The 25393-nt window shown below is 58.4% G+C and overlaps 5 protein-coding genes across 5 annotated transcripts; 3 read left to right on the top strand and 2 right to left on the bottom strand.

The window, feature by feature from the left end:
- Positions 1-659: 659 nt before the first annotated feature.
- Positions 660-1026, bottom strand: DICSQDRAFT_23587 (uncharacterized protein; the record flags this gene model as incomplete). Its single annotated transcript, XM_007369155.1, has 3 exons — positions 660-725; positions 799-867; positions 916-1026. Coding segments are annotated over 3 exons (246 nt in total), but the record flags the coding sequence as incomplete, so codon positions are not given.
- Positions 1027-2786: 1760 nt separating this feature from the next.
- Positions 2787-7021, top strand: DICSQDRAFT_139753 (uncharacterized protein). Its single transcript, XM_007369154.1, has 5 exons — positions 2787-2962; positions 3015-3929; positions 3989-5591; positions 5644-5813; positions 5872-7021. Exons 2-5 carry the CDS (start codon positions 3786-3788, stop codon positions 6859-6861), a joined length of 2907 nt encoding a protein of 968 aa, XP_007369216.1. The 5' UTR covers positions 2787-2962; positions 3015-3785; the 3' UTR covers positions 6862-7021.
- A 793-nt stretch (positions 7022-7814) lies between these two features.
- Positions 7815-10711, bottom strand: DICSQDRAFT_67799 (uncharacterized protein; the record flags this gene model as incomplete). Its single annotated transcript, XM_007369153.1, has 3 exons — positions 7815-10053; positions 10115-10209; positions 10259-10711. 3 exons carry the CDS (start codon positions 10709-10711, stop codon positions 7815-7817), a joined length of 2787 nt encoding a protein of 928 aa, XP_007369215.1.
- A 7714-nt stretch (positions 10712-18425) lies between these two features.
- Positions 18426-19739, top strand: DICSQDRAFT_157024 (uncharacterized protein; the record flags this gene model as incomplete). Its single annotated transcript, XM_007369152.1, has 1 exon — positions 18426-19739. A coding segment is annotated over exon 1 (387 nt), but the record flags the coding sequence as incomplete, so codon positions are not given.
- A 1412-nt stretch (positions 19740-21151) lies between these two features.
- DICSQDRAFT_139749 (uncharacterized protein) lies at positions 21152-25196 on the top strand. The gene is made up of 6 exons (XM_007369151.1): positions 21152-21897; positions 22662-22718; positions 22774-22840; positions 22892-22945; positions 23002-23293; positions 23357-25196. The coding sequence occupies exons 1-6, from the start codon at positions 21257-21259 to the stop codon at positions 24109-24111; spliced, it is 1866 nt and encodes a 621-aa protein (XP_007369213.1). The 5' UTR covers positions 21152-21256; the 3' UTR covers positions 24112-25196.
- The last annotated feature ends 197 nt before the right edge of the window (positions 25197-25393 follow it).

Raw genomic sequence — 25393 nt, 5'->3', positions numbered from 1 at the left:
TGCGAGAATGCAGGCGATGGCGAGTTGGGGTACTCCGACTCGGTCACGAGCTCCGTCGCCTTTAGCTGAGGCTCGTACGCGGATTTTTTCCACTTCCGCGACGGGCGAGTCCTCGACGACCTCGCTGAGAACAGAGTTCCCTATCCGAAACAGGGCTGGGAGGTAAGGTCGTCCTGTCCTCTTTCCCCGCCTCTCGCACCCTATCGCCGGTATCCCGCTTCGCCTCGCTGCCGTTGGTCATCACGTCCGGAAATGCACGGATCCAGTAGTTGCCGCCCGCCTAGTGTGCCTCGCCCTACTCCGAGTGAGCTTGCAATCGCAACAACAGTGTCATCCTTGTATGCGTACCACGATGGAGTACTAACGCTGGCTAGCGAAGATGTGGCTCTGGTCAACGGTGCCAGTGTACGGCTCCGTGTCCTGCGCATCGTCCTCGATGATCTTCGTCCAGTGTCCGGCGATCGTGGAGCTTATAGTCGGGGTCGCTGGAGATGTTGCCGAGGCGGAACCAATGGCCAGCGAGGCTGTCAACGTCAGCGCCCGGATGTAGAACATTTCTCGCAAATCACCCGCCGCTTCCTGAGGATGACCTTGGCGACTGCGAGGTTCGCAGAGCCGTTGATCAAGTATTGCAGTCGTACAAGAACGAGTTCCCAGATGCAATAGGTCACAAATGCCGCACCGACCGCACGATTGGACATGTGCAGAAGCAGACCGTGCGAATGCTGTTGCGATCCCGTCAACCAGCATTCGCAGACATGAGTTGCATTCGTTACACCGGCAAGCAAGGATGCTCACGATGCTCGGAGCTATCGCCATACTCTCATTGGAAAGCTCTTTCATCCCGTTGATCTGGAAACGATCTCCCTGCGAGAGTGCCAGGAAGAACACAATGACTACAGGGATGAGACGTACTATGTTCCCCCTGATGAGGGGTCCGGGGAACGGTCTCCCGGCGAGGGCAGCATCACGCGTAACGCCGTCGAGCGACACTGCCCTGTTCACGATTTCTAAGTCAGTCGCGGGGACTCATTGAATGCGAGAAGCACAAAGCGGCGGCAGAAAGGTTGAAAACGGCTGAACGATGAGCATTGTCATCAGGAAAACGCGCGGGTGGATGGTGCTGGTCCGACAAACGGTCGTCGTCCACCCTTGAGAGCTTGACCGAGCGGAAGGCGTCACCATGGGTAAGTACCGGGGACGTTTCAGCTCAGGATAGTATTGAAGCTAAGGACCCGCAAAACGAAACAGCCTGCGGAGATACTTGTTCATGAATAGAGAACAGAGGAGAGCGGCCTGGCATGGGGCGATTATAACCAGGGTCGTCTCGTGTCTGGACACTCGTGCCTTACCCAAACCATGAGTATAGCAGCATCTGAGCGCATACAACGATGGGTTGGTCGGATTTGGGCACACACGCAGTAGAGGAAAACCGCTCCTACCGGGAGACGAGTGCCATGAAACGCCCTCGCAATGAGTGTATAACGAGGACAGCAGTATGAGACGAAGTACTCATCCCACTGTCGGCTTCTGGCATCAGCAGTGGTATGAGCGCCGATGCAGGCAGGGACGCTGTCTGTAGGAAACCGTAGGCATCCACACTGATATAAGCCAAGGACGATGCAGGAAGACGTGTGTGAGGTGGTTGCGAGGAAGCAGTGGCGGTGCTCGAGTCGAGGCACGCAGCGACACCATTCCCACGACCCGTCCGGAGCACGCAAGATCGTTCTCTGCCTGTGCCTGCTTGCCTTCTGCTCATCTCTGTCCCCAACTCCTGAAGGTGACGACAACAATAATCCTCCTCATCTCTCCAACTTCATCTGTTCAATCCGTTCTTCTCGAGACTGCTTCAACCACCGCCGCGTGAATTCGCCCACGTTCCCGGGCTCACTTGGTCGACCCCCGGAGGCGGGGGATGCTGCGAAGACTCTGTGAGGAGTATGGACGCCGTCGCGCCGTCCAAGTCGTGCTCGTGTTCATGGTTCTCCTTGCCATATGACAACGTCAGTCCAAGCCCCAAGCTAGCGTCTGCTGACTGCCCATTCGGCAACCCAGGCCCTCCTTCGTCCTCTCGCAGTCCGAGTCGCGCTTCAGCTCCGGATTGTTGGTTGACGCCTCCCCGGCGTCCTCATCCGCTAGAGTGTCAGTTGCGGTAGGGCGAGGATGTCGCGCAGACGTTCCCAGCTGCACTCACGCTCCCTCGGTGCGGACCGGGCTCTTTTCGAGGGCAGTCGGATGCCGGACGCTCCAGGAACTTTGATGTGTCGACGGGCCCACATGAGCGAGCGGGTTACGCAGTGCCTGCACATCCCCGTCAACATGCTTCCGCCCGTCGTCCAGCGCGGACGGAGCCGCTATCCTGCTTTGATCGGCGTGAACGAGGCGAGGTCTACGAGCGATTGCGCGGTGCACTCGTGACGGAGTGGAGACGACTTCCGCTCGTGCCCTTTGATGTGGCCAATTCCCTTGCCGTTGGACGTGGAGTGATCCTCGCGGGGCGACGTCAGGGGGCTCGTATGCGGCTTCTTCGTGTTGCTGGACGCGTCGAAGACGCGTTGGAAAAGAGCGAGACAGTGGACTGACGTCCTCCTAGTACGGTCCGCACTTCCCTAGAGCGCAGCGCGAGCAGATGTGAACATGTGTACGTCAGGCACGCGGTGCAGGATGGGCGGCGATCACGAATACTTCGCCATACGAACCAACGTCAGGCGCGAACAGAATAGAGGATCGGAGAGAGCAGTGGAGAGAGTAGTGAAACGAGACAGCCATCTCGCTCAGGACACCGAACGTCTCCAGCTCTGGTGCCACCCAACGGTTCATATGATGCGGCGCCCAGATGCCAGGGATGTAGTACAGCGGGCCTCCAATGGTGAGCATGCACAACCCGATGATGGCTACGATGAATCCGCCGGTGATGCAGCCCGGACAGTTCAATGGAATGGTGACAGCCGCAATGCATTAGGTATTCCTGCACGTTGCGCAAGGTCGATCGTGGACTGACCGGCACTCACAAGTCTCCAACGATGCAGCAGCACATGATGCCTGGAGGTAGCGCGTCTCCCGTTGCAGACGGACATGGCGGCCAGGGATGATACAAGAACTATGGCTCCTCCGCCCGCTTCACCCGCGACGCCCTCGCGTGCTCAGAAGTAGGAAGAGGGGGTCAACTCGTGGCCGTAGAACGCATCTGGGACTTGGCAAATGGCCGCATCATCGCCGTCGCAGGTCGTCCAGCTGGTCGATGCCGTAGATGTCGAACCATCACCGCCACGGCCGCGACCAACGGAAACGGCCCTGGCGGATGCGGTGGATCTGAACACGCTCAAAGTCGATTTTCCGTTCGACGATGTAACAAGTAGGCTCATGGGGATGCGAGCCTGAACTTCGAGCGCGACTTTGCGGCCCGGTTCGACTCCGAGAACGCGTGAACTCGCAGGCGGTGCGGAGAGCGCCGGCAATGCGGCGCCGCGTTGCCGGCGTCTCGGCTCACAGTACTTACTTGCTGATCATCCACCTCCTGTGGCGAGGGAGTATCCTCTCAATCCTTTGCCAGCTTCAGGCCGAAAACGCTGCCGTGACTGGAGCTGCCATCACACATTCACCAACAAACCGGTGCTCCTAGCGGCCCAAATCAAGGATCTCCCGACGTAACCACCACCGACCTTCGACCGACCGCTCAACCACTCAACCCCCGTCCGTCGTTCGTTTGCCACTACCCGTCTGCAACGAACCGGGACGGATACACAAAGAAACAGCTCGCACCCCTTCCCATCGACGAGTCAGGAATGGGAACGTGCTGGCATCTCCTCAGCAACGAACTGTTCTCTTCCCGGATTCCCGGGGCTCCCCCCACGGAGGCTGAGCGGAGCGACTTCAAGTCGCCCAGACTCAGGAAGGGCATGCTCGAGAAGGAGATCTACCCGGAATTGGTGAGTACCCACGCATCTTTGCTTTGTTGTGGAGATGACTCACCATGGGCCGTACGCAGGGGAAGGTCATCGAGTCGGTACTGGACGCAGCTGGATGCGAGGACCTGCTTTTCCTGGCGACCACGAACCACAAGGCGAACGACGGGAATAGCGGGCGGAAGGAGACGTTCAACGACGCAGGTATCTACCTGAACACATCACTTGCGCGCAATGCGACGACGTTCACGGCGGAGCACCGGAAGGGAAGCAAGATGAGCGAGAAGGAGTTGGAGACTCGACTGCTGGGACTGCGGTCGTGGCACTGGATGGACGTCCCGATAGAAGTGAAAGGGACGGAGAGCGAGTCCGCGTTTTACTTCAGGTCGAAGGCGAGAGGGATGCGGCCCGAAGGCGTGAAGGAAGCAAGGGAGGTTGTAGAGAAGGCGGAGGAGGAGGCCGACGATGAGGTCAAGACTGGCGACGGCAATAGGGACGGGGTGGAGGACGTCGGAGACGGGATCGATGCCGACGAAGATGAGGATGAGGAGGACATCGAAGATCATAGTGAGGTGGAAGTCGACGAAGAAGACGGCGACGACGACGATGACGACGACGACGAAGATGCTGACGACTCCCAGGCAAGGGATGCGGACTCAAGCATGACTCAGGCGGAATCCACCGACGCGCCTCAGCCAGAGACCGTGAAGAAGCACGTGCCGCCGTTCATCAAGCTGTCCGGTAACGGCGGGAAAGCCTTGGGTCGGTTCATCGAGTACATGCTTAACGTATTCAAGTACCAGCACCGCACCTTCTGCTACGCCGTCTACGTGTGCTACGACATGGCCCGCCTCCTCTTCTTCGACCGGTCTGGTGTCCACGTCTCGGAGCCATTCAGCTGGGTGGAAACGACATCGCTTCTGCATGAGTTCGTCTGGAAGCTTGCGAAGCTCGCAAATGCGAAATCCTTCGAAGATTTGGGGCGCGACACCACAGCCAATGTGGTCGACGAAGAGACACGGAGGAGATTCCTCGACGAGGCAACCAACGCCGAACTGCCCTCTTACGTCCGGGAGGGTCTCGAGAAAGCGGCGAAGGGGAACTGTCCATTATATGAGCTCGAGATCGAGTATATGCCTCCGTCGCCCGAGGAGTGGTTCCCCGATGAACCATTCCCTGATGAGCCACTTCCCTCACCATCTGCACGGACCGCTCCCTCCTCGTCGACGAGCTCCGCCTCCCCGTCCTCCAGCAAGAGCAAAGCTGATCCTCCGATCCGCAAGTTCATCGTTGGTCGCCCACACTTTTCCGCGGACGCCCTCGTCGGTCGGTGCACGAAGGGCTTCATGGCCTTCGACGTCACTGATAAGAATAACTGGGTCCCTTGCTTCGTGAAGGACTCTTGGCGTCCGTATGTTCCCGGTCGCACACGGCCGGAACACTTGGTCTACGAGCGGCTTCGACGAAAGGGCGTGAAGCCTAAGGACGGGATCGCGACGTTGATCTGCGGCGGCGACGTCGGGGGCAGTAATGCTCAGTGCACTCAGGTTCAAGAGGATCTGCCCTCTGGGAACAGACCGGCTCCCCGCCGTCATTATCGGGTTGCTATTGCGGAGATATGTTTGCCCGTCTCGAAGTTCCGGACTTTCGGAGAACTCTCCGGGATTTTTGCGGATACGCTGAGAGGTATGGATCTTTATTATGTTTAAGACTTTCAGTGCTGACGGAGGGGTCGTAGCTCATCGCAAAGCGTGGGATCGCTCGGGCGTCCTTCACCGTGACATCAGCGTGGGCAACATCATGATTCGCGTTGAAAGCAACGGGGGGTGGACCGGGATTCTCATCGACTGGGATCTGTCCAAATTACAATGCGAGCTTGGGCTAGGTGCAGTGGAGCCTAGCAGGACGGTGCGTCTTACCAGTTGTATCTCCCCGATTCCTATCTCATTAGTTATTTATGTTCTAGGGGACTTGGCAGTTCATGTCGGCCATGTCTCTTAGATACCCTAGGAAACCATACCGTCGGTCGGATGACATTGAGTCCTTCATCCACTGCTACATTTATCTCGTGTTCCGCTATCACCCTACGGACGTTGGCCTTCGGGAGAAGATCGAGAGCCTCTTCGAAGGTTGCCTCATAGTTGGTGGCGTCATGATTGGCGGAAACGCCAAGCGCGCAATGCTCCGCAGTGGTCACTTAGGCGCTGTGGTCAAACGCAACCCACGACTTCAACGACTCCTGGACGACATTCTGTGGCACTGCAAGTCATGCTACGATATGATCGATTACGTGGAGATGGACCGTTTGTACGGTCCTATCGAGGACACTGAACAAAGTCAACCCGAAACAGAGGAAGATGTTCTTACGTCGGCTGACCAAGGACCAAGGCGCACGACGGCTCTCCGACACTCTAGCGACGAAGGGTCATCTGCCGAAGATTTAGATGAGGACCCTATCCGCACCATGTCGCGTCAGCGGCAAGAAGCCCGGGCGTTGTCCCACGAACTATTCGAGATGGGACCATTCCTATCCAACCCGAAGATGCTCATGAATCTGCTACTCAAACACGCTGAGACGACGTTTAGCCACCGCGATAAGGCGCCTGATCAGTTCTCCCTTAGGCAGCATCAGGAAGTCTATCGAGCCCCAGACCCTCCGGCCTTGCGCGGTATCGGTAGCATGTCTGCTGGTGGAACAACTCTGTCGGGACGCATGTCCCAGGACAATCGTTATGCGTTGTCTCATGACAAGCTCACGACGACTCGTCGACCGGGAATCGTCGGGATACCATCGTCCTACAGCTCATCAAGGAAACGAGCACACGTTGAGAAACAGGATGACAACCTGGCAGACGACGAAGGAGATGGTTCTCCCGCTGTGCGTCGTAGCAAGCGTTTCAAGACCGCTAAGGGGAAAGCGCCCTCAGTACAAAGTGGCACGGCCAAACGTCGTTGATTCTGCCTTCCGCCTCTCGTGCTGTTGAGTAGGACCGTCGTTCTCCGCTCCCTCGTCTACTCGTCTTCTCTTGTCGTTTTTCGCCGTCCGCCGTCTCCCTACCTCACCCATCTGCCATGCAATGCTGTATCGCGTACCGCTTAGCTTTGCCATGTATCATAACGCACCATAATCTCGGGGATGTTCAGATGTCTTGTATGAGGCTGTCCAGAGCTTGACAAATGTGGGGCGCTGACATTGTCGCATGGCGGGGCGGGCGACGACATCGGGGACGAAGATTTGGCTCTATCAATTCTAACCGGGGCTAGTCGCTCTGGAGTGCAGCCGGGACTCGGGACAGATGAGAGGACGAATCTTCCGTCAACACCAGGAAAGGCTGTCGTAAAGCTCTTCTCGAAGTCTTGAGGTTACTCAGATCATCTTGCATCTAGGCAGATCACTCGACTTCTATGGACCGTGTGTGCAAGGCGATATAGTTTGAATTCCCAACCGACATAAGGAGGAGCTTGCAGCTGCGCTTTCTTGCTGTAGACAGGAAACCAGCCAGCAGGGTAAAATCTATCAACTACTGGACGTGACAGACCTTCAGCAGATCCTTGAACGTTAACGTTAACGGCCGAATGCATGCTAACAATATGTGGCATTGAATGTAGTGGTACGGGTACGTGTAGTGGTATGCGAATGCGATGCAGGTTGTGGACTGTAGTGATAATATCCATGGGAGAGGTAAAGTAAACGGGAGGAAAATTACGAACGATGTAACACTGGACATGAGCAAACCATACGACGCGGAAGCGAATAGAGAGGAAAGAAGGAAGCGAAGCAGCAACACTGAAGAAGATAGCATATCTATCCGTCTAGGGTCATGACGCATCCGGCGCACCGTCCGCTTCCAGCACCAGCGCGGGTGTGAGTGTAGGCGTGGGCACGAATGCGGAGTGGGACACTGTCCGTTAGGTATCTTCCATAGTCAAGCCAGACTCCAGGACGAAGCAGGACTCCACATGCGAAGGAGGGAGCGGCTGCGAGAACGCAGGCGATGGCGAGTCGAGGTACGCCAATTCCGACTCGTTCACAAAATCCGTCGCCTCTGGCTGAGGCTCGTATGCGATTTCTTCCACTTCCACGACGGGCGATTCCTCAATGACCTCGATGGAAACAGAGGTTTCCCTCTCCGGAACCGGGATGGAATGTAAGGTCGTCCTGTCCTCCTTCCCCGTCTCTTGCTTCCCGTCGCCTATCTCCCGCCTCTCCTCCAATCCTCCCTCCCACTCAGACCCTGGCTCCCGCCGTACCTGTTGCGACATCTTCCTCTTCCTCTCTCCCACTTTCCAGATCACGTCCTTCAGTTCCTGCACGACCTCCCCTCCGGGCCCCCACCTCTCCCTCCCAGGTCTCTCCATCGGCAACTCTAAGTCAGGCGACGCGAGTGACGAAGACGACGTGGACAGCAGCCGCCCGCTCGACCTCTTCGCCTTCATCAGCTGAATCCGCTCCTCCCGAGACAGCTTCGACCGCGGCCGCGCGAACGCGCCCACGTTCCCGGACTCAGCCTCGAACACCTGGTCGACCCCCGGGGGCGGGAGGTGCTGCGACGACGCCGAGAGGAGTAGGTGCGCCGTCGCGTCGTCCAGATCGTGCTCATGCTCGTTGTCTTCCCTGCCATACGACAGCGTGAGCCCAAGGCCCGAGTCCGAGTCCGCCCCTTGCGCATTTGGCGAAGCGGGGCCCTTTTCGGACGTCTCGCTCTCCCAATCATGCTTCAACCCCGGGGTGTTGGGCGACGCCTCCTCGTCGTCCGCTTCCGCGAGCGCAAGTGACGGTGGTACGAGGATGTCGAGCAGCCGCTCCCGGCCGCGCTCGCACTCCCTCAGAGCGAACCCGAGCTCCTTCCGGAGCCGGTCGTACGCCTGGAACGCCGGGTGCTCCTGGACGTTCGACGCATCCACGGGTCGTCGATGGGTGAGCGGATCCCGCAGCGCCTTGACACATTCGTGAATGTGATCCCGCGCGTCATCCAGCGCGGATGAGATTGTCTCAATATGGCTCGCGAGTCGAGCCATACTGCTTGGCATCGGCGCAAACGTGGTGAGTTCCAAGAGCGAGCGAGCGTTTAACTCGTGGCGGAGCGGAGATACCTTCCGCTCGTGCCCTTTGGTATGGCCGAGCTCTTTGTCGTTGGGGGTCGGGGTGTTCCCGCGGGGCGGCGTCGGGTGTTCGTCTTTGACACGCCGTTTCTCCGCCTCGTTGAGCGCATCGATGAGCCGCGCGGAGGCGTCCGAGAACGTGCTGGAGAGGAGTGACATGATGGACCGGACATCCTCCCAGTATGAGTCGTCCTCGTCCTCGGAGAAGCGCAGAGCGAGCAAATGTGAGCACGCATAGCGCTTGGCAGAGAGCGCACCTTGTAACGCAAGGTGCAGCCCTGACAGTGATAGCGGATGCCTCGTCGTGTGCACCGAGGTTAGGCGTGATGATGAAGAGATCGTCGGTGAGAGGAGAGAAAGCGGACGGCTGCCGCGGGAAGGGGACTTCGAAGGTGTATAGCTTGGAGGTGGGACACCGAAAGTCTCCTGCGCCACTGACCTCCGCTTACGCTGCAGGTCCAACGCAGCAGCACCGAAGTATCCCTTACCCGCCAGCTCATCCCCCTCGTGCTCTTCCTCCACAACATCCATCAACCGGCCGCTGCTATCCTCTGGGCTGGGAGGCTGCGGGCTCACGGGGGCGCTTTGGGTCGTGTACGTGGCCTCGGGACCGAGAGGCTGGAACAGTGACGTGACGTGGGACCGCCGGTTCTGCTTCTTACGGTTGAGCAGATGAGCGGTCGGGCTACCAGCGCCAGCAAGTGCGGCGTAGGACCCGTTCCAGGTCGCTCGCTTGTCTACCTTGCTGTTCGGCAGCGAAATCGTCCGTTGGCGCGAAGAGCTGGCCGAAGGATGGGAGAAGGGCCTCATCGTGCTAGACGCTGACAATGGCGACCGCGAATTGTCGCTTAAACTGGACGAAGGCCGGATGGGCGAGGAAGGCGCGTACATTTCCGTCAGCTGGGAGAGCGACGCTGGATCGGTGAGGGCCGAGAGGAGCTGCCGCACGTTGTCGCACTGCGTCTGCGTCGTGTGCAGCGAAGACTGCAGAGCCATCCGGAGCGCAGATGACGGCGCTTGCTGACTGGTGGGTCCGTAGAAAATACTGCCGTTATGGGTTAGCCACGGTAATCTCCCTGAGAATGACGGGTGGGTTCTCGTCATACCTCCTCTCCTCGTTTTCGATGAGCATGATCGCCTCGTTTACAGCCGAGTCCCAGACGTTTCCGGACGAGATGAGCTCGTTTAACTCATGAAGTGTCTATTGAATGTGAGCGTATATATACGACGAAAATGATAGCGCAACTTACTTGTGCAGTAGAACTGTGTGTGTTCTGATCTGCCTGCACAACGTGTCTAGCATAGAAACCAGCAGCAAGGAATACGGCAGCAAAGACATAGGAACCAGCCGAGAGAAAGAATATAGCGATAGATAGAAGTGCAATCGGCAATTCCTGTCCATGTCCAGAAAGGTTGAGATCTCCTGATGTTGAGTCCAGAGATCGGTCATGGGCCTTGCTATCCGAAGGCGAGGTCCCGTCTTCAGTCCCACCGCCACCGTCATCCAGCTTTCCAGGAAACTCCGGCGCAAACGCAAATGTGCGGTGGATAGCGCTTGCTGGCGCGGCAAGGGATGATGAGAGAAGCGAGGAAGAAATGACGTCGTACTTGAATCGCTCTTCGAAGCTGTTTTCGCGCGATGTACATGACGAGGTTTGTAGTAGGTCGTTCACGGTCTGAAGAAGCGAAATCAAGGTTAACATGATTGCTGGGCGACACACGTCCTATGGAAATGGATAACATATTTTCCATTCGTTGAATATTATATGCGCTCATCGCCACAGGCCGCACGCAGACTGTCTCGTGACTACTATGACAGAAGAGTATATCCCGAACAGCAACCGCGCCAGGTCACTGTCTGCATTCCAGCATGACCGGCCTTATTATCCCGGCTATGTGTGAATGGAAGCGAAGATTCGATACCTAACCGCACTCGTATACACCTGCAGGGCCAGAGCAGCCAGAGCACAAATTTGACAGCATGGAGACGTCGAGTACTGAATTTGGCAAGATTCCCGTTGTCCAGATGACTAGGATCTGGGATTACGCTGCGATTGCCCGCCAAATCCCTTCGTAGCCCGTCAAACCCCATTTATGGGCGGCTACGGCCGATTTGGGCGGGCAAGCTCATTCCCATCCCCAGCCTAACAGAACTCGGCACGCACACGGCGCGTCGGAAAGCGGACAGACGCGTGCTCACCTGCATTGCCCTTATTACAATCTCAGGGAGCTGAATATCTGTATGTGGCGAGGGAGAGTCGTCGTAGTCTGAGTCGTCTCCAGCGAGAGCCGCGAAGTCCGGGGAACCACCAGGCATCGGTTCCGCTGTCTCTCCTGTATCTAGACCGTGCGGTACGTCAACATCCCGCGTAGCTAGCGTCTGCATATATTTGGACGCACTGCGGAAGTACTGCTCAAGGGGATGTTGGTCGAAGAGAGGTTGCGCCATAGAGACAATGTAAAGTGAGAGTTTGAGAAGTTCCAAGGTCCAGATCGTTAAGGGGATCGTTATGGTGCAAACAAGGAGCGGCGGCAGTGAGACGAATTAGACAAGAAGGCGGCGAAGGCGCGAGCGCAGCGGTGACGGGGACAGGGGCGGAGGCGGAGGCGGAGGCGGAGGCGGAGGCGGGGATGGTGGAGGGCAGGGACAGCGACGAGAAGCGGGGCCATGTGAACCTGCGTCACGCGCCTCCCGACGGTGATGTGTCACAGCACGTAACGCAAGGCTCGACCCGACCGGACGCTCCTGCTGAGAGCCGGCTAAGAAAATGATATGGCCTACTAATCATGGCTCGGCTCTACTTAGCGGTCTCAGTCTTCCTCCACTGGCACGACTGTTGACATGGCGGCACAAACGAACAATTCGTCCCTGCGCACGGTCCACTCCCCGGATGGCCCATTGACCCACGGCCAGATGGAGTCCAGCGACATCATCTCTGCGGATCCAGTGCCACCAAGCATGGCTCATTGACATCAATGCTTACTGGCAGAACCACCTCACACATCCTCTTTCGATGATAGTCTATCTCGGCCTAGTTTCTCTCCCCGGCCAGGCTATCGGATTTGTCTCCGTCATACCTCGAACCACCGAACCGTCCCTGAAGAATGGCGCGACCCAGTCCCCATCTATGCACGCTATACTCGGGCAGGACGGAAAACGATGGTATTGGGCGCGCGCTACGGAAGCTGCGCGGGACCACCGAGTCCGTGTCGCCACCGCTCTCTCGCGCGACCGGTGGGCCGAGCTCAAGCCGGCGGAAGGCGAATGTACCTGATACATGAGACGTAGCTAAGCGAGACCAAAAATGGGGCAGCGGAAGGGTGGGTGCAAAAACGAAAGCTCGAGGAGCGCGAGCTCCCGAAGGGCGAAGGGACGAGGATCCTGGGCTGCGAGCCCTTAACCTATATACTACTAGAGACAAAGCAGATGTAAAGCGGCGAGGGGGTGGCACGAGTTACGCTGTCATAGACCCTGGACAATAATCATTGTCCAAAACATATATCTGGCCTGCAGCCGTCCTGCCGCAGTGGAGGAAGGCCGGCTGTCTTACCAAGTTGATGCATAGGAGCCTCGGAATGCGGACCAGCTCACTATCTGTACATACCCATCTCGGTTTCCGAGCATGTGGAAGTGGTTGAACGGTAGAGGTTGGATCTAGAGTTCGAACACGGCAACATGCTCCTTTTCTGAGCTCGGCCTCTATGCAGGCGAGTTTGCCCACGTTCTCGATCGAATCTCATCCAGACTTGAAAGAGGAATCCCAGTCTAGGTGACACATTCTGGCTGGTTGAACGTATTGTCATCGTGCACGCTCACCCTTTGCAAATCTCTGGTAAGTCTTGGGCAAACCATCGTACTCAGGGGTGTCTACAGGTCCGGTAAGAAATAACCTCTTGCTCTGTAACAGTCTGAACTATGCTTTGTGTTATGCAGTGCTTGCGTCACCGTTTAGAGTGCTTCTATCGCCATAGGGAGTGACCCAATCCACTATCGTTTTCATCTGTCAACTGTTCTATCACGGAGGACGTTCGGCATCTCGTAACCTCTAACCTCCTCTCGCGCCCGGTCACCAGCCTGTACACCGTGAGTAGGCGGAGGTTATTCCCGCACATTGCATCCGCCCAACAATGTAACGCACCTCAGTTATGCCTGGCCTCCTGCTACGTTGACGTAGGTGCCCATCCTATCCCCGGTGACTTCTGACAAATCAGAGCGACTCGTGCCATCCGACAGGGTGTGCATAGCAAGTGCGGGACAGTCTTCTCGGCCCTCTACTTACTTTGCTGACGACGATCCTCAGCCAGGTCCAAACACCACACGCCCCCCGCACCCGCATATATTGGCTCTGGCCTGACAAAAACCGCCAGTGTCAGCATGTCGCACAATGCCATGATTTTCGGCACCCGACTCGGACACGACGCCGGAAGGTACATGCGCATTCATGTCAGACCCTCACCCCCGCGCTCAATCTACGCACCCCAGATTTCAGCGGCATCTCAAAACAAACACGATTCGATCCATCCTGGGCGGTCTCGCACGGTCATTGAAAGAACCGTGCTCCCAATGATGCAGCGCGCAGCAGCCTGTCCCCCTAAAGAGCGGCTTCGCGCAGAAGATCGTCGTGCGGGTTGCATTCGCACGTCGGCATGGTCTGTTACGACATTTCCTTCCTTCCCGGAGCAGCATAACAAACTAAACCAATGTCTCCGGCCACAATCTGCGGACGTGATCCCGCACGCCGGCTAGTGGCTTGCAAGAGTGCGCTGATCTCATCATTGCCGATGTCGGAAGCTGTCATTCAACAGCCGCGCCCCGAGTTTAATCGTGCAATCGTCCGCACTACATTCTCTCTACTGCGGCATATAGAGCGCGGTTCGATGTACTTATGGTTTCAGGGCTTCCTATCATGGTGCCATTTCTAGGCACCCAAATCTTCGTTTTGGCGTCATCACGGCGATTGCGCGCAGGTAAGCCCCACACCTACTCACCGCGGTCAGCAAATTTTCATCCCGACTGCGTCCACAGTGCCTGCGTAGGCTGACATCAATCTCGCTGGTGGCGCTCCCGGGGGCGTATAACGCCATGGTTCATCAGTTCCATTCCTATCCTGATGCTTACCACACTCGCCGCCGGCAATGTCAAACGAAACACATCAGATGGACCATTGCTTGGGATCCCATATACCCCCCAACCACGAGGTGCGCCGACAGAGCGAAGAGCCCGGCAACTCTCCATTCTGATCTCGAGACTCCTTCCCAGTGGACGTAGTACGATGGTGGTAGAAATCAGGACGCGCAACGTGCGCATCACCAGGTCAGCCCGCGCCCGCATCTGACAGAAGTCTACCATAACGTCTAAACGTTCCGACTTCCAAGATGCGAGACCCTTGCCTTGCCCGAATGGTCCATGTTACATGACAGCTAACCCTGGCAACTTACAACTACTGTCGGCGTGGACTGGCGCACAGTCGAAAACATAACCAATGGGGCCATACGTTTGGAAACAGCGCCTCCAGACAAGACATGGAAGATCGGCACGTTGCGCGTAGTACCGCGGACCATCTCGCTGTGGACTCTCTGGCTCACATCTAGTATCTCCGAGGACCACCGATGCGCGCTCTAGTGTTGAGATACAGGTCTGACGAAGCCTGCACACGGCGCCAGGACCGAAGACAACAAATGTCTCACGTCAATGGCCGTCGGCAGTGCAGGTCCCGCGTAGCGAGCGCTTGAGAAGATGGTAAGGAAGAGGGATGACCTTCATTCGATGCAAAATTCTCAGGCGCGTCGCGAGGCGGGGGAGGCTGCACGGTAGCCTGTCTTACCTGCTCCGCTGAGTGGACTCCGCAGAGCCCCGCACTCAAAACTCACAAGTAAGCACAATCTTACGAGCAACTCGGGAACGCGTGATTTACTAACGTGATCGCCAGGCGTAGATCGACCACACGGGTAGTCACCAAAGGCGTATCGATGAACAACGTGTACGTCCGCTATGATTCCGGTCGTACAACTCCCGAGTCTAGGTGACACTAGGCAACCACTTGGTATTGCAACATGCCTTCTAGGGTGCCCGTATGTCTGTCAGCAGACGCACCCCGCCCGCTTCGCTTGTCGGCATCGCTCGAGTTACCTCATCGTCGGGTTCACTTCAGGAGCGCCCATTTCTCTTTCAGGAGGTCGATGTTCCTGATCTGACCCATCCGTCCTTTGTACGCGACCGCCTGGGGAGGTGCGGCTGCTGTGATTATGTGTATTTGATCTACCGGGGCGCTCAGCAGACATCGAGGTTGGCTAGCCTTGCAAACTAGATTCTCGTTGAGTCGTGTCCCCAATCTCTCACTGGCACTCCAACGCATTGGGATGATTGAACGCAGAACATCACGTATACGTGAGCATCACCTGCTCAAAGGATCCCACCATAATCTCCTCCGGTCTGTATGTCTCGCACCCACCTGTTTTTGCAGCCTAGGCCATACAGCGCCTCGCATCTCGGATGTCTCGGACAAACGCCATTAAGTTGTTATATATTGCCGGTATTTGTTCGGAGGATGACGTACGCTTTACCTCATACACTCTGTACGGCGCCGCGGCAGCTAAGTAGTGCTGCCTCGTGTGTACTCACCCTCCGCCCAGGTACGTAAGGCTCGCGGGAATTCCATTGTACCTCTTTCGCCTCTCGCTCGGAAGGGCTGCACATCCGGGGATATCCGATGACTCCTTGTTCTCTCTATGGTATGTTGGACAAGCTCTCTGCGCGCGAAGCTCAGCGTGATTGAGTATCTCACCTCCCTTCATCTAGGCTCGTACATACGCTTGCTGCATGCTAGTCTGACAAACGTATTCGCCTCTTTCCGTCAAGCTAGCTGGAAGATCGTGTCCTCATGGGCCTATGGTCCGGCTAATCGGTACCCTGTGCAGCATGAAAAGACGGAGTCTCGTGCCAGGATCTAACGAGCTAGTCACGGTTGATGCTGATAAGGAAAGGACTCAAGACGAGACGAGGCAGCGAGTGTGCTCGATGAGAACGCAGAAGCTCACGGAACCATCTGACCGCGGGAAGGAAGGATTAGTGATAGACTAAGACAGCTCCCCAGCTCGCGATCGCACGCAGCCAAACAGAGATTGCAGCCGATCTGCACTCTCTGCAGCTCCGCTTCCCTGCTGCCATCTGCAGCATGCTCTCCTCCCAGCACCGGCCGCCTTCGGTGAGTTCTATTCCCCTTCATATCCGTGTGTGTTTTCCCCATTGGGCCGTCGGAGCCCTCTTCGGCGTCCTCTGCATGCTTCTGTCTCGAACCCTGTAATCAAAGCGGATCGAGGGGCAGGTACATCACCGTCGGGATCGCACATCGAATGCACGGTTCGCAAGCGTGGTGTGCTCGACGTCTTCGTTCTCCCATCTGCATGTTCCTGGTGCTGCTCGCGCTCGGAGAAACCCGCATCAAAATCAAGCGGAAGGGAAGGACGAACTTCCGAAGCATACCGCAGAGGAGGTCACGCAGGACGACTGTGGGACAGCGCGCCTGCTTGAAGCAGTTTATCGTCACCTTGCCATTCGTCCACCATCGCGACTGTCAGGGTCGGGGAGGCGTGGTGCCCGACCCATGTAATCTGTAGACGCGCAAGCAGGGATGCCTTGCCATGCGGAGCCGGCATGAATGCAAATGAATGAACGTTCTGCACTAATAGGTCTAGATCGTTCACGGGACGCTGGAGGATCGTCGCTGGAGGATTGTGGCGGCTGGCCACACCGTGTATCGGCATACTGAACGCTCGGCTCTTCACGGGCTCTTGTTGTTCTTCACCCGCATCAGCGTGCTAGCGGGATCTTCGCACAGGTCAAGCCCCTCATTCAAGACTCGTGCTGACATTGTCGAATGCTTTACCATTGGTTCGGCTGCCAGCATCAATCCATCCATTGATCGCACCCCCAGTCCCAGTCAGCATCGATGATGCCACTGGACCACAGTGGAAGCGTGTAATATGCCACAACACGCGTGTCCCGTTCCAGATCAGACATTCTTCGCAGGAGTCCCGACCGACCTTTGGACCCACACTTTTGCAGCACACGTGTTTCCCAACAGTCTCTCTCCGCACATCATGAGACGCATCTGCACCCTAGTCTGGCACCGCGTAGCGGCGACCTTCCATAACGGGCGCGTCTCTCCGCTGGCCTCATGATCCTCATTGATCTCTTCTGTCTGATGTTTGCAATCTCCTCTCCGTCGGCGGAAGAGCTGTAGCTTCCACTTCATAGCTTGGGCCGACCTTACTCTGTTACTAAAAGGATCTGTACAACCGGCATTGCCTACATGTCAGCACAAGCATCATATTCGGCCCAGATAATTTCCTCACTCACGGACTGTATACACATAGAAAACAATCCGGCTCGGTCCCGTCATGCTGAATGTTGTTTGGCGCTATCACGATCGACCTTGCACTTCCTTGCACGCATCATTCGGTCTCGACATCAGAGTTGCCAAATGATGCCGGGTCACGGCGGGTACACTTTGATCCTCTATTGGTCTGCGACAATCCAGCAATGTATGTAGCCATTACACATACTTAGATGATGAATGCGCCTGTAATCGGTGTCTTCAGACATTCCCTCGCAGGATTCATATTGGTGGGCAGGTTCAAACCATGTAGATAGCATCGAATTCCAGTCAGTGCTCAATACTTGAAGTGCTATTCGCCACTTCGCATGTCTCCATACCCTTGCTGAGTACATATGACGCAAGCACGCAACACGTCAGGCCGCGTGGGTCTCAGTCTAGCCCGCCGAGGGTCGGGCGGGGTGGCGCATCAAACGCCTCGAAGCTAACGCGAACGTTGTTCCTCGCGAATGATTCCAGCGTCGAACCTCGAAGGCCCTTAGCCGCGCGTGCATCTCAATGGTTATCTCTCGCTAGCCCAAAGCAGCAAAGCAACGAACGTCGAAGCTCGACGCCGCATCACAGCATGATGCTTCGGTAATTATGAGCTTGAGATCCTACCCTAAAATCACTCATTGAGATGGGGAGCTCAGCACAACGCTTCAGAGGTCGAACGTTCTGCCTTGTCGAAATGTTGCGATGCGGCCCCCTCTTGCACCCCAGGGAGGCAATATTCCCCGGGTCGGGCCTGTCGCTCGACGACCTCGTGAGCGTGGAATATGCTGTAAAGCGTACGCTGATGGACCTTTGGCTGTCACTGTTCGCAGCCGCAGTTGGCATTCACACCGTGCCGAGGACACGGTCATGCGGTCAAAACTTTCCGGGCGCTCGTGTGTTTGTGTGCGTATATGTTTGCTGATGACATGTTTCGTAGGCGTCTTCGCCGTCGATAGCGGAACGTGCCCGACAGTATTCAGTACCATGGCTGCATGCAGTACGGAAGCAATCAGAGGAGCGTGATACACGCTGAGCTGTCTTGCATGGAACAAACAGGGCATTCACTTGTCGGCGGAGGTTCTCTTGTGCAGTCAAGTCGGCTTTCTCACGCGTCAATGCATCAACCAGCAGCATCCTCATCGGAGCTGGACATTGCACCCAGCAAGATGCGACTGGTGCACGACCCCTCGGCCTGTCACCGCGACGCCCGCTGCTGGTTTCACGAGGCGCCGACCACCCCAACCAACTAACCAAACCCGTGGCCGCGGGCCGCGCCGAAACCAGCATAGCGGCCGCTGTGGCTATCGCGCTGGCGTCGGCCGCGTCTCCTCGCAACAACGCCACGACTTCTCCGCTGCCGTTCGCGGTTAGCCCGACAAGTTTAGGCTCGCAGAGCCACCGATCCCCCCACCCGAAGCGACGGTGAGACAGGCCTTGCGACCGTTCTCGTGACGATACGCGCGCGTGGCATGCCGACGTTGTCCTCTCGTCGCGACCGCCGTCGCTCGCGCTCGGCCGTTGCGAGACGACGCTCGGAGCCTGAGCGGCTCGCCCCTCGTCGCCCGGGCCCTCGCCTGCAGCCTTCGCGCGCCTGCGATAAAGTCTAATCAGCCGCCTGCACCCACGCAATATGGGCAGAAGCGGCGAAGCCGCGATGCTCAGCGGATGGACGAGCGCTCCGGCTCCGGTGTTGCAGATGTGGCTGCAAGCTCAAGGACGGGTGCAGTCAAACCGCTTTGCGCTTCCGTCCCTGGGTGACCCGTTCTCCGAACCTGGCGTTCGGAGCTCCTGATGCCCTACTCGAAGCGAACGCTGCAGATCACCAGGGCCACCCGCTCGGACGACGAGGATGCAAGTGGGCTGAATTGGCCGAGTACGAGAGACAGCGAGGAGTTCGCGGGAATGGACTGGGATGCGATGTGCACGCTGGGGGTGCGGACGCCAGCTACGCGCGCAATAAGCAAGGGCGATCATGAGCGGCGGAAGATCTGGACGTCCGCGCGAGCTGAGCGTCGACGCGCCGTCAGGCCGTCGACGGCCTGTAACGTCGGAGGAGACAAGGCCCGGTCTCAGGCAGTTCGTTCGACTCGTGAACGCGCGCAGATGTACATGTAGATGCAGATGTCGGCCGCTTGCGAGCGCGGTCGAATGGCGAGCGTGGGCGAGCCCGAGCGGACGGTCGGAGGCGCACATCTTTAGCAGGTGCCCTGTCACCCGCCCCCGCACAACGTCACGAGTGCCGCCTGCGAGGCCTTCCACCGTCAGCTTCCGCCGGGCGCGAGGGAAAGTTGCGGACTTGGGGGGTTGGCAGCGAAGACGTGCCCGCGGGGCCAGGTCGAGTGATTGTATCGTGCGCGGGCGGAGATTTCTGGGTGCACGACTCCGGGCGCGTAGCTGCCGCCGGCCGGTGAGAAGGTTTGGCGCGATATGTCGTCTCTTGCGCAGAGATCTCGGGGGATCAAAGCAAAAGCCGAGGGCCGGGTATCCCCGTGCAGCGCGCCAAGGATCCAGATAGCCCAGATACGTACGTACAGGGTCCCAGTGCTCGCTCAAATCCAAACACACGGCCGGGGCTCGTTTCGTCGAGGATGGAGTGCGGCACCCGGCTTTTATGCGACGGCCATCTCGCGGATCGCTGCCGCCGACGCGCTTGAGAGGCCACAATATTGAGGGTGTGGACGAGGATGGACGGACGCCGGGCGGGTGGGGTCCGAGGCGGCAAGATGGGGCATCACGAGGAGAGCAGACTTGGGATCTGTCATCGCTGATTCGAGGGAGACTTGGCAGCAGGCGTGTGGGCAGGGCGTGTGGGCAGGGCGTGCGTGCACGCCGGGATGGTGAGGACGAGGGATGGGCCGGGCTCGGAGGGGCGTGTCTCAATCAGTTGATGGGGCGATGGTCTGTATAGCCGGGGGCACTGTGAGAACATACGGTGCGACATATGGGTGTAAGTAAAGGTAAGTATCAGGGGACTCTATACGGTAGATAAACGAGCAGTGTCGGGCGGCATGGGGGCTGCGGTGCTTGCCGCGGGGATGGGGTGAGGGACTGGGACTGGTGATTGGAGATGTGGTATTTGGCTGGAGTGTGAGAAAGGGGACGGTGCTTCCGTCCACGGGCGGGGTGACCCACGGGCGGGGTGACAGAGAAGGGCCGTGCTAGAACCGAGCTCGTCGGTGCGATGGCTGGCTATCGGACGGCGGACGAGCGACGGAAGAAGGGCTCGCATGCGGGGAATGTGGGAGGCGGCCTGCGGAGAGAGGGTATGTTTTACGGGCGAATAACATAACAGGAGGGGCTGAGCAGGTGGATGGTCGCGGCCGTGGGCTGCAGTTGATGGCGCATACTTACTTATGGCAGTCAGACTCGGACACCCTCAAATCTAGATTTATGTCCATCCGACGCGCTCGCTCCCGCATCCTCCTCTCCCTCTTCTCTGGCCAGCTCTCCCCGGCTCAGCCCTGCCCTCGCTGTCCTCGCCCCGCCCCCCGTCGCCCGCCGCTCCCGCCCACCGTCCTCGCGAGCGGCCCAGCGTCGTCGCATGTCCCCCGTCTGACTCCTCTGCGCGCCTCTCCCACACCGTCCTCCTCCCGCCTGGTTCGCGGCTGCTTGCTGATCGCCTGATTGCCCCCTCTCATTCTCATGGACAGCACCCCCTCGCACTTCTCGCACACCATGTCCTCTGCAGACGGTCCCTACTCCCAGCAGCAGCCGTCCCAGAACCAGCAATGGTCCCAGCAGTCCCCCTCCCATCTCCTCCCCCCTCCCCAGAACCAGTCGTCCTTCCCTTCGCCCTCCTCGCCCGCGTCTTCCCTCAACGACCAGTCCTATCCGTCCTACTTCCCCCCTCCCTCGTCCCAGTCAGGTCAGTCTAGCATGTCTGAACAACTCAGCGATAGGCCCGGCGACAAGACCGCGCTCTCCCTCAACCTCTCTTCGCTCTCCGTCACCTCCCCCACCAATCTCTCTCCGATCAACCCCTCGCCCCACCCCTCCACGCACGCGAGCTCGCACGTATCCCCGATCACGCCCATTAGCCCGTCCGGAAACAGCCTCGTCGCGCATCACCACCCGCACCACGCCCACCATCCCCACATCCAGCAGCCGTTCCAGTTCGCCGCGCCCGACCACGGCGTGCGCTACGACGAGCACTACGACGGCTACGGCAAGCGCCTCACCAGCTCGCGCTCCTCCTCCTCGTCCGAGAAGTCCGTCCCGCGCAAGCGCAGCTACACCACCCTCGCCCCGCTCGCGACCTCCGTCGAGGAGACCCAGTACGACATGGGCGACAACCCGAACAGCGCGATGTACGACGAGGTAGACATGTCCTACCAGATGGACGCGGAGGGCAGCCCGATCGACGGGAGCAACTCGGGCGGCGAGCAGGACGAGCAGATGAAGCCGATGGAGGGTCAGCTGCCCGCGCCCGCCACCACGCTGCACACAGGCGGACCACCCTCCCTGGGCGTCCTCAACAAGCCGCTCGGCACCAACAACTTCGTCACGAAGCTCTACCAGTGAGTACACCGCCCGCTCCTCCCGTCCTTCCCGCTGCTTCTTCGTGATGTTCCGTGCGACTGTGTGTGATACGCGCTGGGCGGCGCGGGCCTCGCTCCGCGAGCGCGATGGGCGCGCCGTTGGAGCTGAGCGCGAGTGCCCGCTGGTGACGCGGGACGGCGCGCGAGTGGCGACGCGATCGCCTGCGTGGGCGCCAATAGAAGCGCTGGCTTCCTATTCGCTTCCGACGGAGCTGCAACCGTCTTCTTCCCGCGGCCACGATGCTGCCTGACCAGCACTCCGCCTTGGGCGCGGCCTTCATAGAGTGCCTGGATGCCGTAGGGCCATGGGTAAGGAACTCCGGATTGGTAAATGAATCGTTGCAATCCGCTGCGTTGCATTGCGGCGCAGGTCATGGGAGAGGTCGGACACTCGTGGTTGCGTTGCCTGTGTCAGCCGCCGAGCGGGGAAGGCGTCTCCGTCGCGTCGTGTGGGGGTGCACGTAGCAGCTGTTCTGAGCGAAGCGGCTATTTCTTCTTCGCCTAGGAAGCTCGCGGATGGAAGCCTTCGTGCCCTGTATGGCATCTCGATTCTAGCTACTCCCGTCGATCGCGTTGCAGGAGATTTGAGGCATGCTCGTTGGAAGTTCCAGATCGCTGTCGGACCTGTGTTCCGTCGTCTTGGAACCTATTCAGCCACGATCGGCCTAGTTCTTAGTTATACATAACTTCGGCGCCTTCGGTCCATGCGTTCACGAGCTAACTCTGATGACGTATGTGCATAGGATGATCAACGACCCAAAATCCTCCCAGTTCATCAACTGGACAGAACACGGGACCAGGTACCTTCCGAGAATTTCCTCGTGTGTTGTGAACGAATTCAAACGGTCTTGGTAGTTTCGTCGTCTCCAATGTTGGCGAATTCAGCCGTACGATCCTCGGCTCGCACTTCAAACACAACAACGTGAGCAAAGCCCTCCTAACAGCGCCGGGATCCGACTAACCATACATGTAGTTCTCCAGCTTTGTGCGACAGTTGAACATGTACGGCTTCCACAAGATTAACCGCGTAAGGGTCATTTTGCTTGATGCGACAATGACCTAAACTCAATCGGGGCCTCGCAGACTCCTCGCGCACAACGCACGTCGGCCGAGGTGCAGACATGGGAGTTCTCTCATCACAAGTTCCTGCGCGGACGCCCCGACCTCCTCGAGGAGATCAAGCGTAAGGCACTCGAGCCTGATCCGTCTCTGAAGCATCGCGTCGAGCTTCCCGGCGAGGTGGCTGCGCAGCTCTCGCAGATGCGGGAGGACAACCGTCGGCTGGTATTAGCCTTCCAGCAAGAGCGCCAGAAGGTTGACCGTCTCGCCTCCGTCACGAAGGCGATGTACGATGTCATGGTCAAAACATGCGGCAGTGAGTGTCACAACACTACAGTCTATGAGGGATTAGGTTCGCTGATTGGTCGTGTGAACGCAGTGCCAGTGCCGTTCCCCACCGACATTCTAGACCCGGGCGAGAGTCCGAACATTTACGTGACGTCCCCACAGAGCTCAGCCCCGCCGCCTTCGCATTTCTCATCGCTGTCGTCGCTCCAGACGGGCAGCCTGCACTCGCTCCACTCGATCAGCCCAGGCTCGAGCCCGACGGCCCCCGAGTTCCCCTCGCACACGCACACGCCTCACACGCTGTCGCGGCAGCACTCGTACCAGCACATACCGTCCTACGACGGCATGCACCACGCCCACTCCCACCACCCGCACCACCAGCAGCCGCACCACCAGCACAGCCAGCACCACGGCATCCACGGCGTCAGCACAGCGCGGTACGACAACCCGATGGGGACCCCGCTCCCCCCCTCGCCGAGCCCGATGGACTACGACGAGCGCGTCGGCACGAAGCGCCAGCGCACCGCCCCCGGGTCCGGCTCGATCTCGATGCCGCAGAGCTCGATCGACGGCGGGCCGTCCGGGTCGTCGACGATGAAGAAGACGAGCCGCGCGCGGAGCGACAGCGCGCCGCTGGGCTACGGGCTCACCAGCTGGCCGCAGACGCGCCCGCGCAGCGGGAGCGGGCTCGCCCCGCGCGGTGTAGGGGGCGCGTCGGGCTCGGGCTTGGTCGGGGGCGCCGCGCTCAACGGGCGCAGGGAGGACGTGCCGAACATCGGCTCGCTGTCGCGCGGGCAGCTGCCGATGCTGTCGATCCCGTCCATGACGAAGCAGCCGTCGAACTGATCGTCGCGCGCCCCTCGTCGGTCGACGACGGCTGGCGTGGATGGTCGGGACTGCCCGACGGGCCAAAAAACGGCGCGCTAGAGCGCGCGCACGAGACCTCATCGACTCGCCTTTCCTCTCCTTTGCTTCGGTTTTGTTCCGTTCGCCTGTTCATATGTGTTCTGCGCCAGTGCTTTCTTGGACCATTGACCGTCTGCGTCTGTGTACTACCTCCCTTGTCTCCTTTTGCGATACGAACGTTCACATGAACATCATCAGATCCAACTGCTATCTCTCCTTTTCGTCTTGCTCCCTACGCCCTTGGTCCGTTCATCATGCGCTTTTACACTCCCGCCGAACCAGGACACAATGCTTCCCGTCGTAACCTCCGCACAATCTCCCATCCCATCCCACCCCCGGCGTCCATCCATCCGTTCCCCAATGACTCCATCCGCCCATCTACCTATGTGTCCATCATCTCCCCTATCGCGCTCTCATCTCCATCTCGTGTATCGTCTACTTCCCACCTCCTGCTATCGTCGCGACTCCGGTGGCGGGCGCGCACTCGCATCTGTGCGCGGTCGCCTCCGAGAGCCCGCGTGCGACCGGGCAAGCACCACGCTCGTTCCCGGCCCCGGCGAACTTTGGGTATTTGGTTGGTTTGGCTCGCTCGTCCTGTCCGTTGTCCGTTCTGGGCCCCCGACTGGCCCTTCCCTGTCCTTCCTCCCGTTCCTTCGCGCTGCGTCCCGTTCTTCGCCCTCGCCCCATCTGTCGTCTTTCTGCCCGTCCGCTTGTTCATCTCATATCTCGTGTCTCTCCGCCTGGAATTGTGAACTCGAATATCCCTCGCGTCTCTTTTACCCCGTCGTCTGATCGCTTTTCTTTTATCCCTTTGTTTTTGCTGCGACCTACGGCATCTTCCATCTGCCACTTCAGCTTCGTTGACCATCATCATGCTCATCTTCATGTTCGTTGCCGCTTCGTGCTCGTCGCTTCTCATTTGCTGCTGTTGCTCATCGAGACCGCCCCCGATCTATAGACGTGTATCATCACCCTGCCGCTGTGCCAAGAACCCGTGCTCGTATACAAAGAAACCTGTGTTTGTCTGCCCGAGTGTCGTTTCCAAGTCGTATTGGTGACGGATAAGCGCGATCCGGTGATACAACGAACGAGACCGTCAGGACCCGGTACCCATCGAGCACTCGTGATATACTAGGTACGGGGCCGGTACGTACTAATAAATCGCTATAGCGGAGGGCTTGCGTAATCCCACAACCTGCCACCCTGTTAGGTCATGCGCTTT

Source organism: Dichomitus squalens (genome assembly GCF_000275845.1).
Source record: "Dichomitus squalens LYAD-421 SS1 unplaced genomic scaffold DICSQscaffold_44, whole genome shotgun sequence".
NCBI classification, from domain to species: Eukaryota; Fungi; Basidiomycota; class Agaricomycetes; order Polyporales; family Polyporaceae; genus Dichomitus; species Dichomitus squalens.
This window is presented reverse-complemented; position numbering and strand designations above follow the sequence as displayed.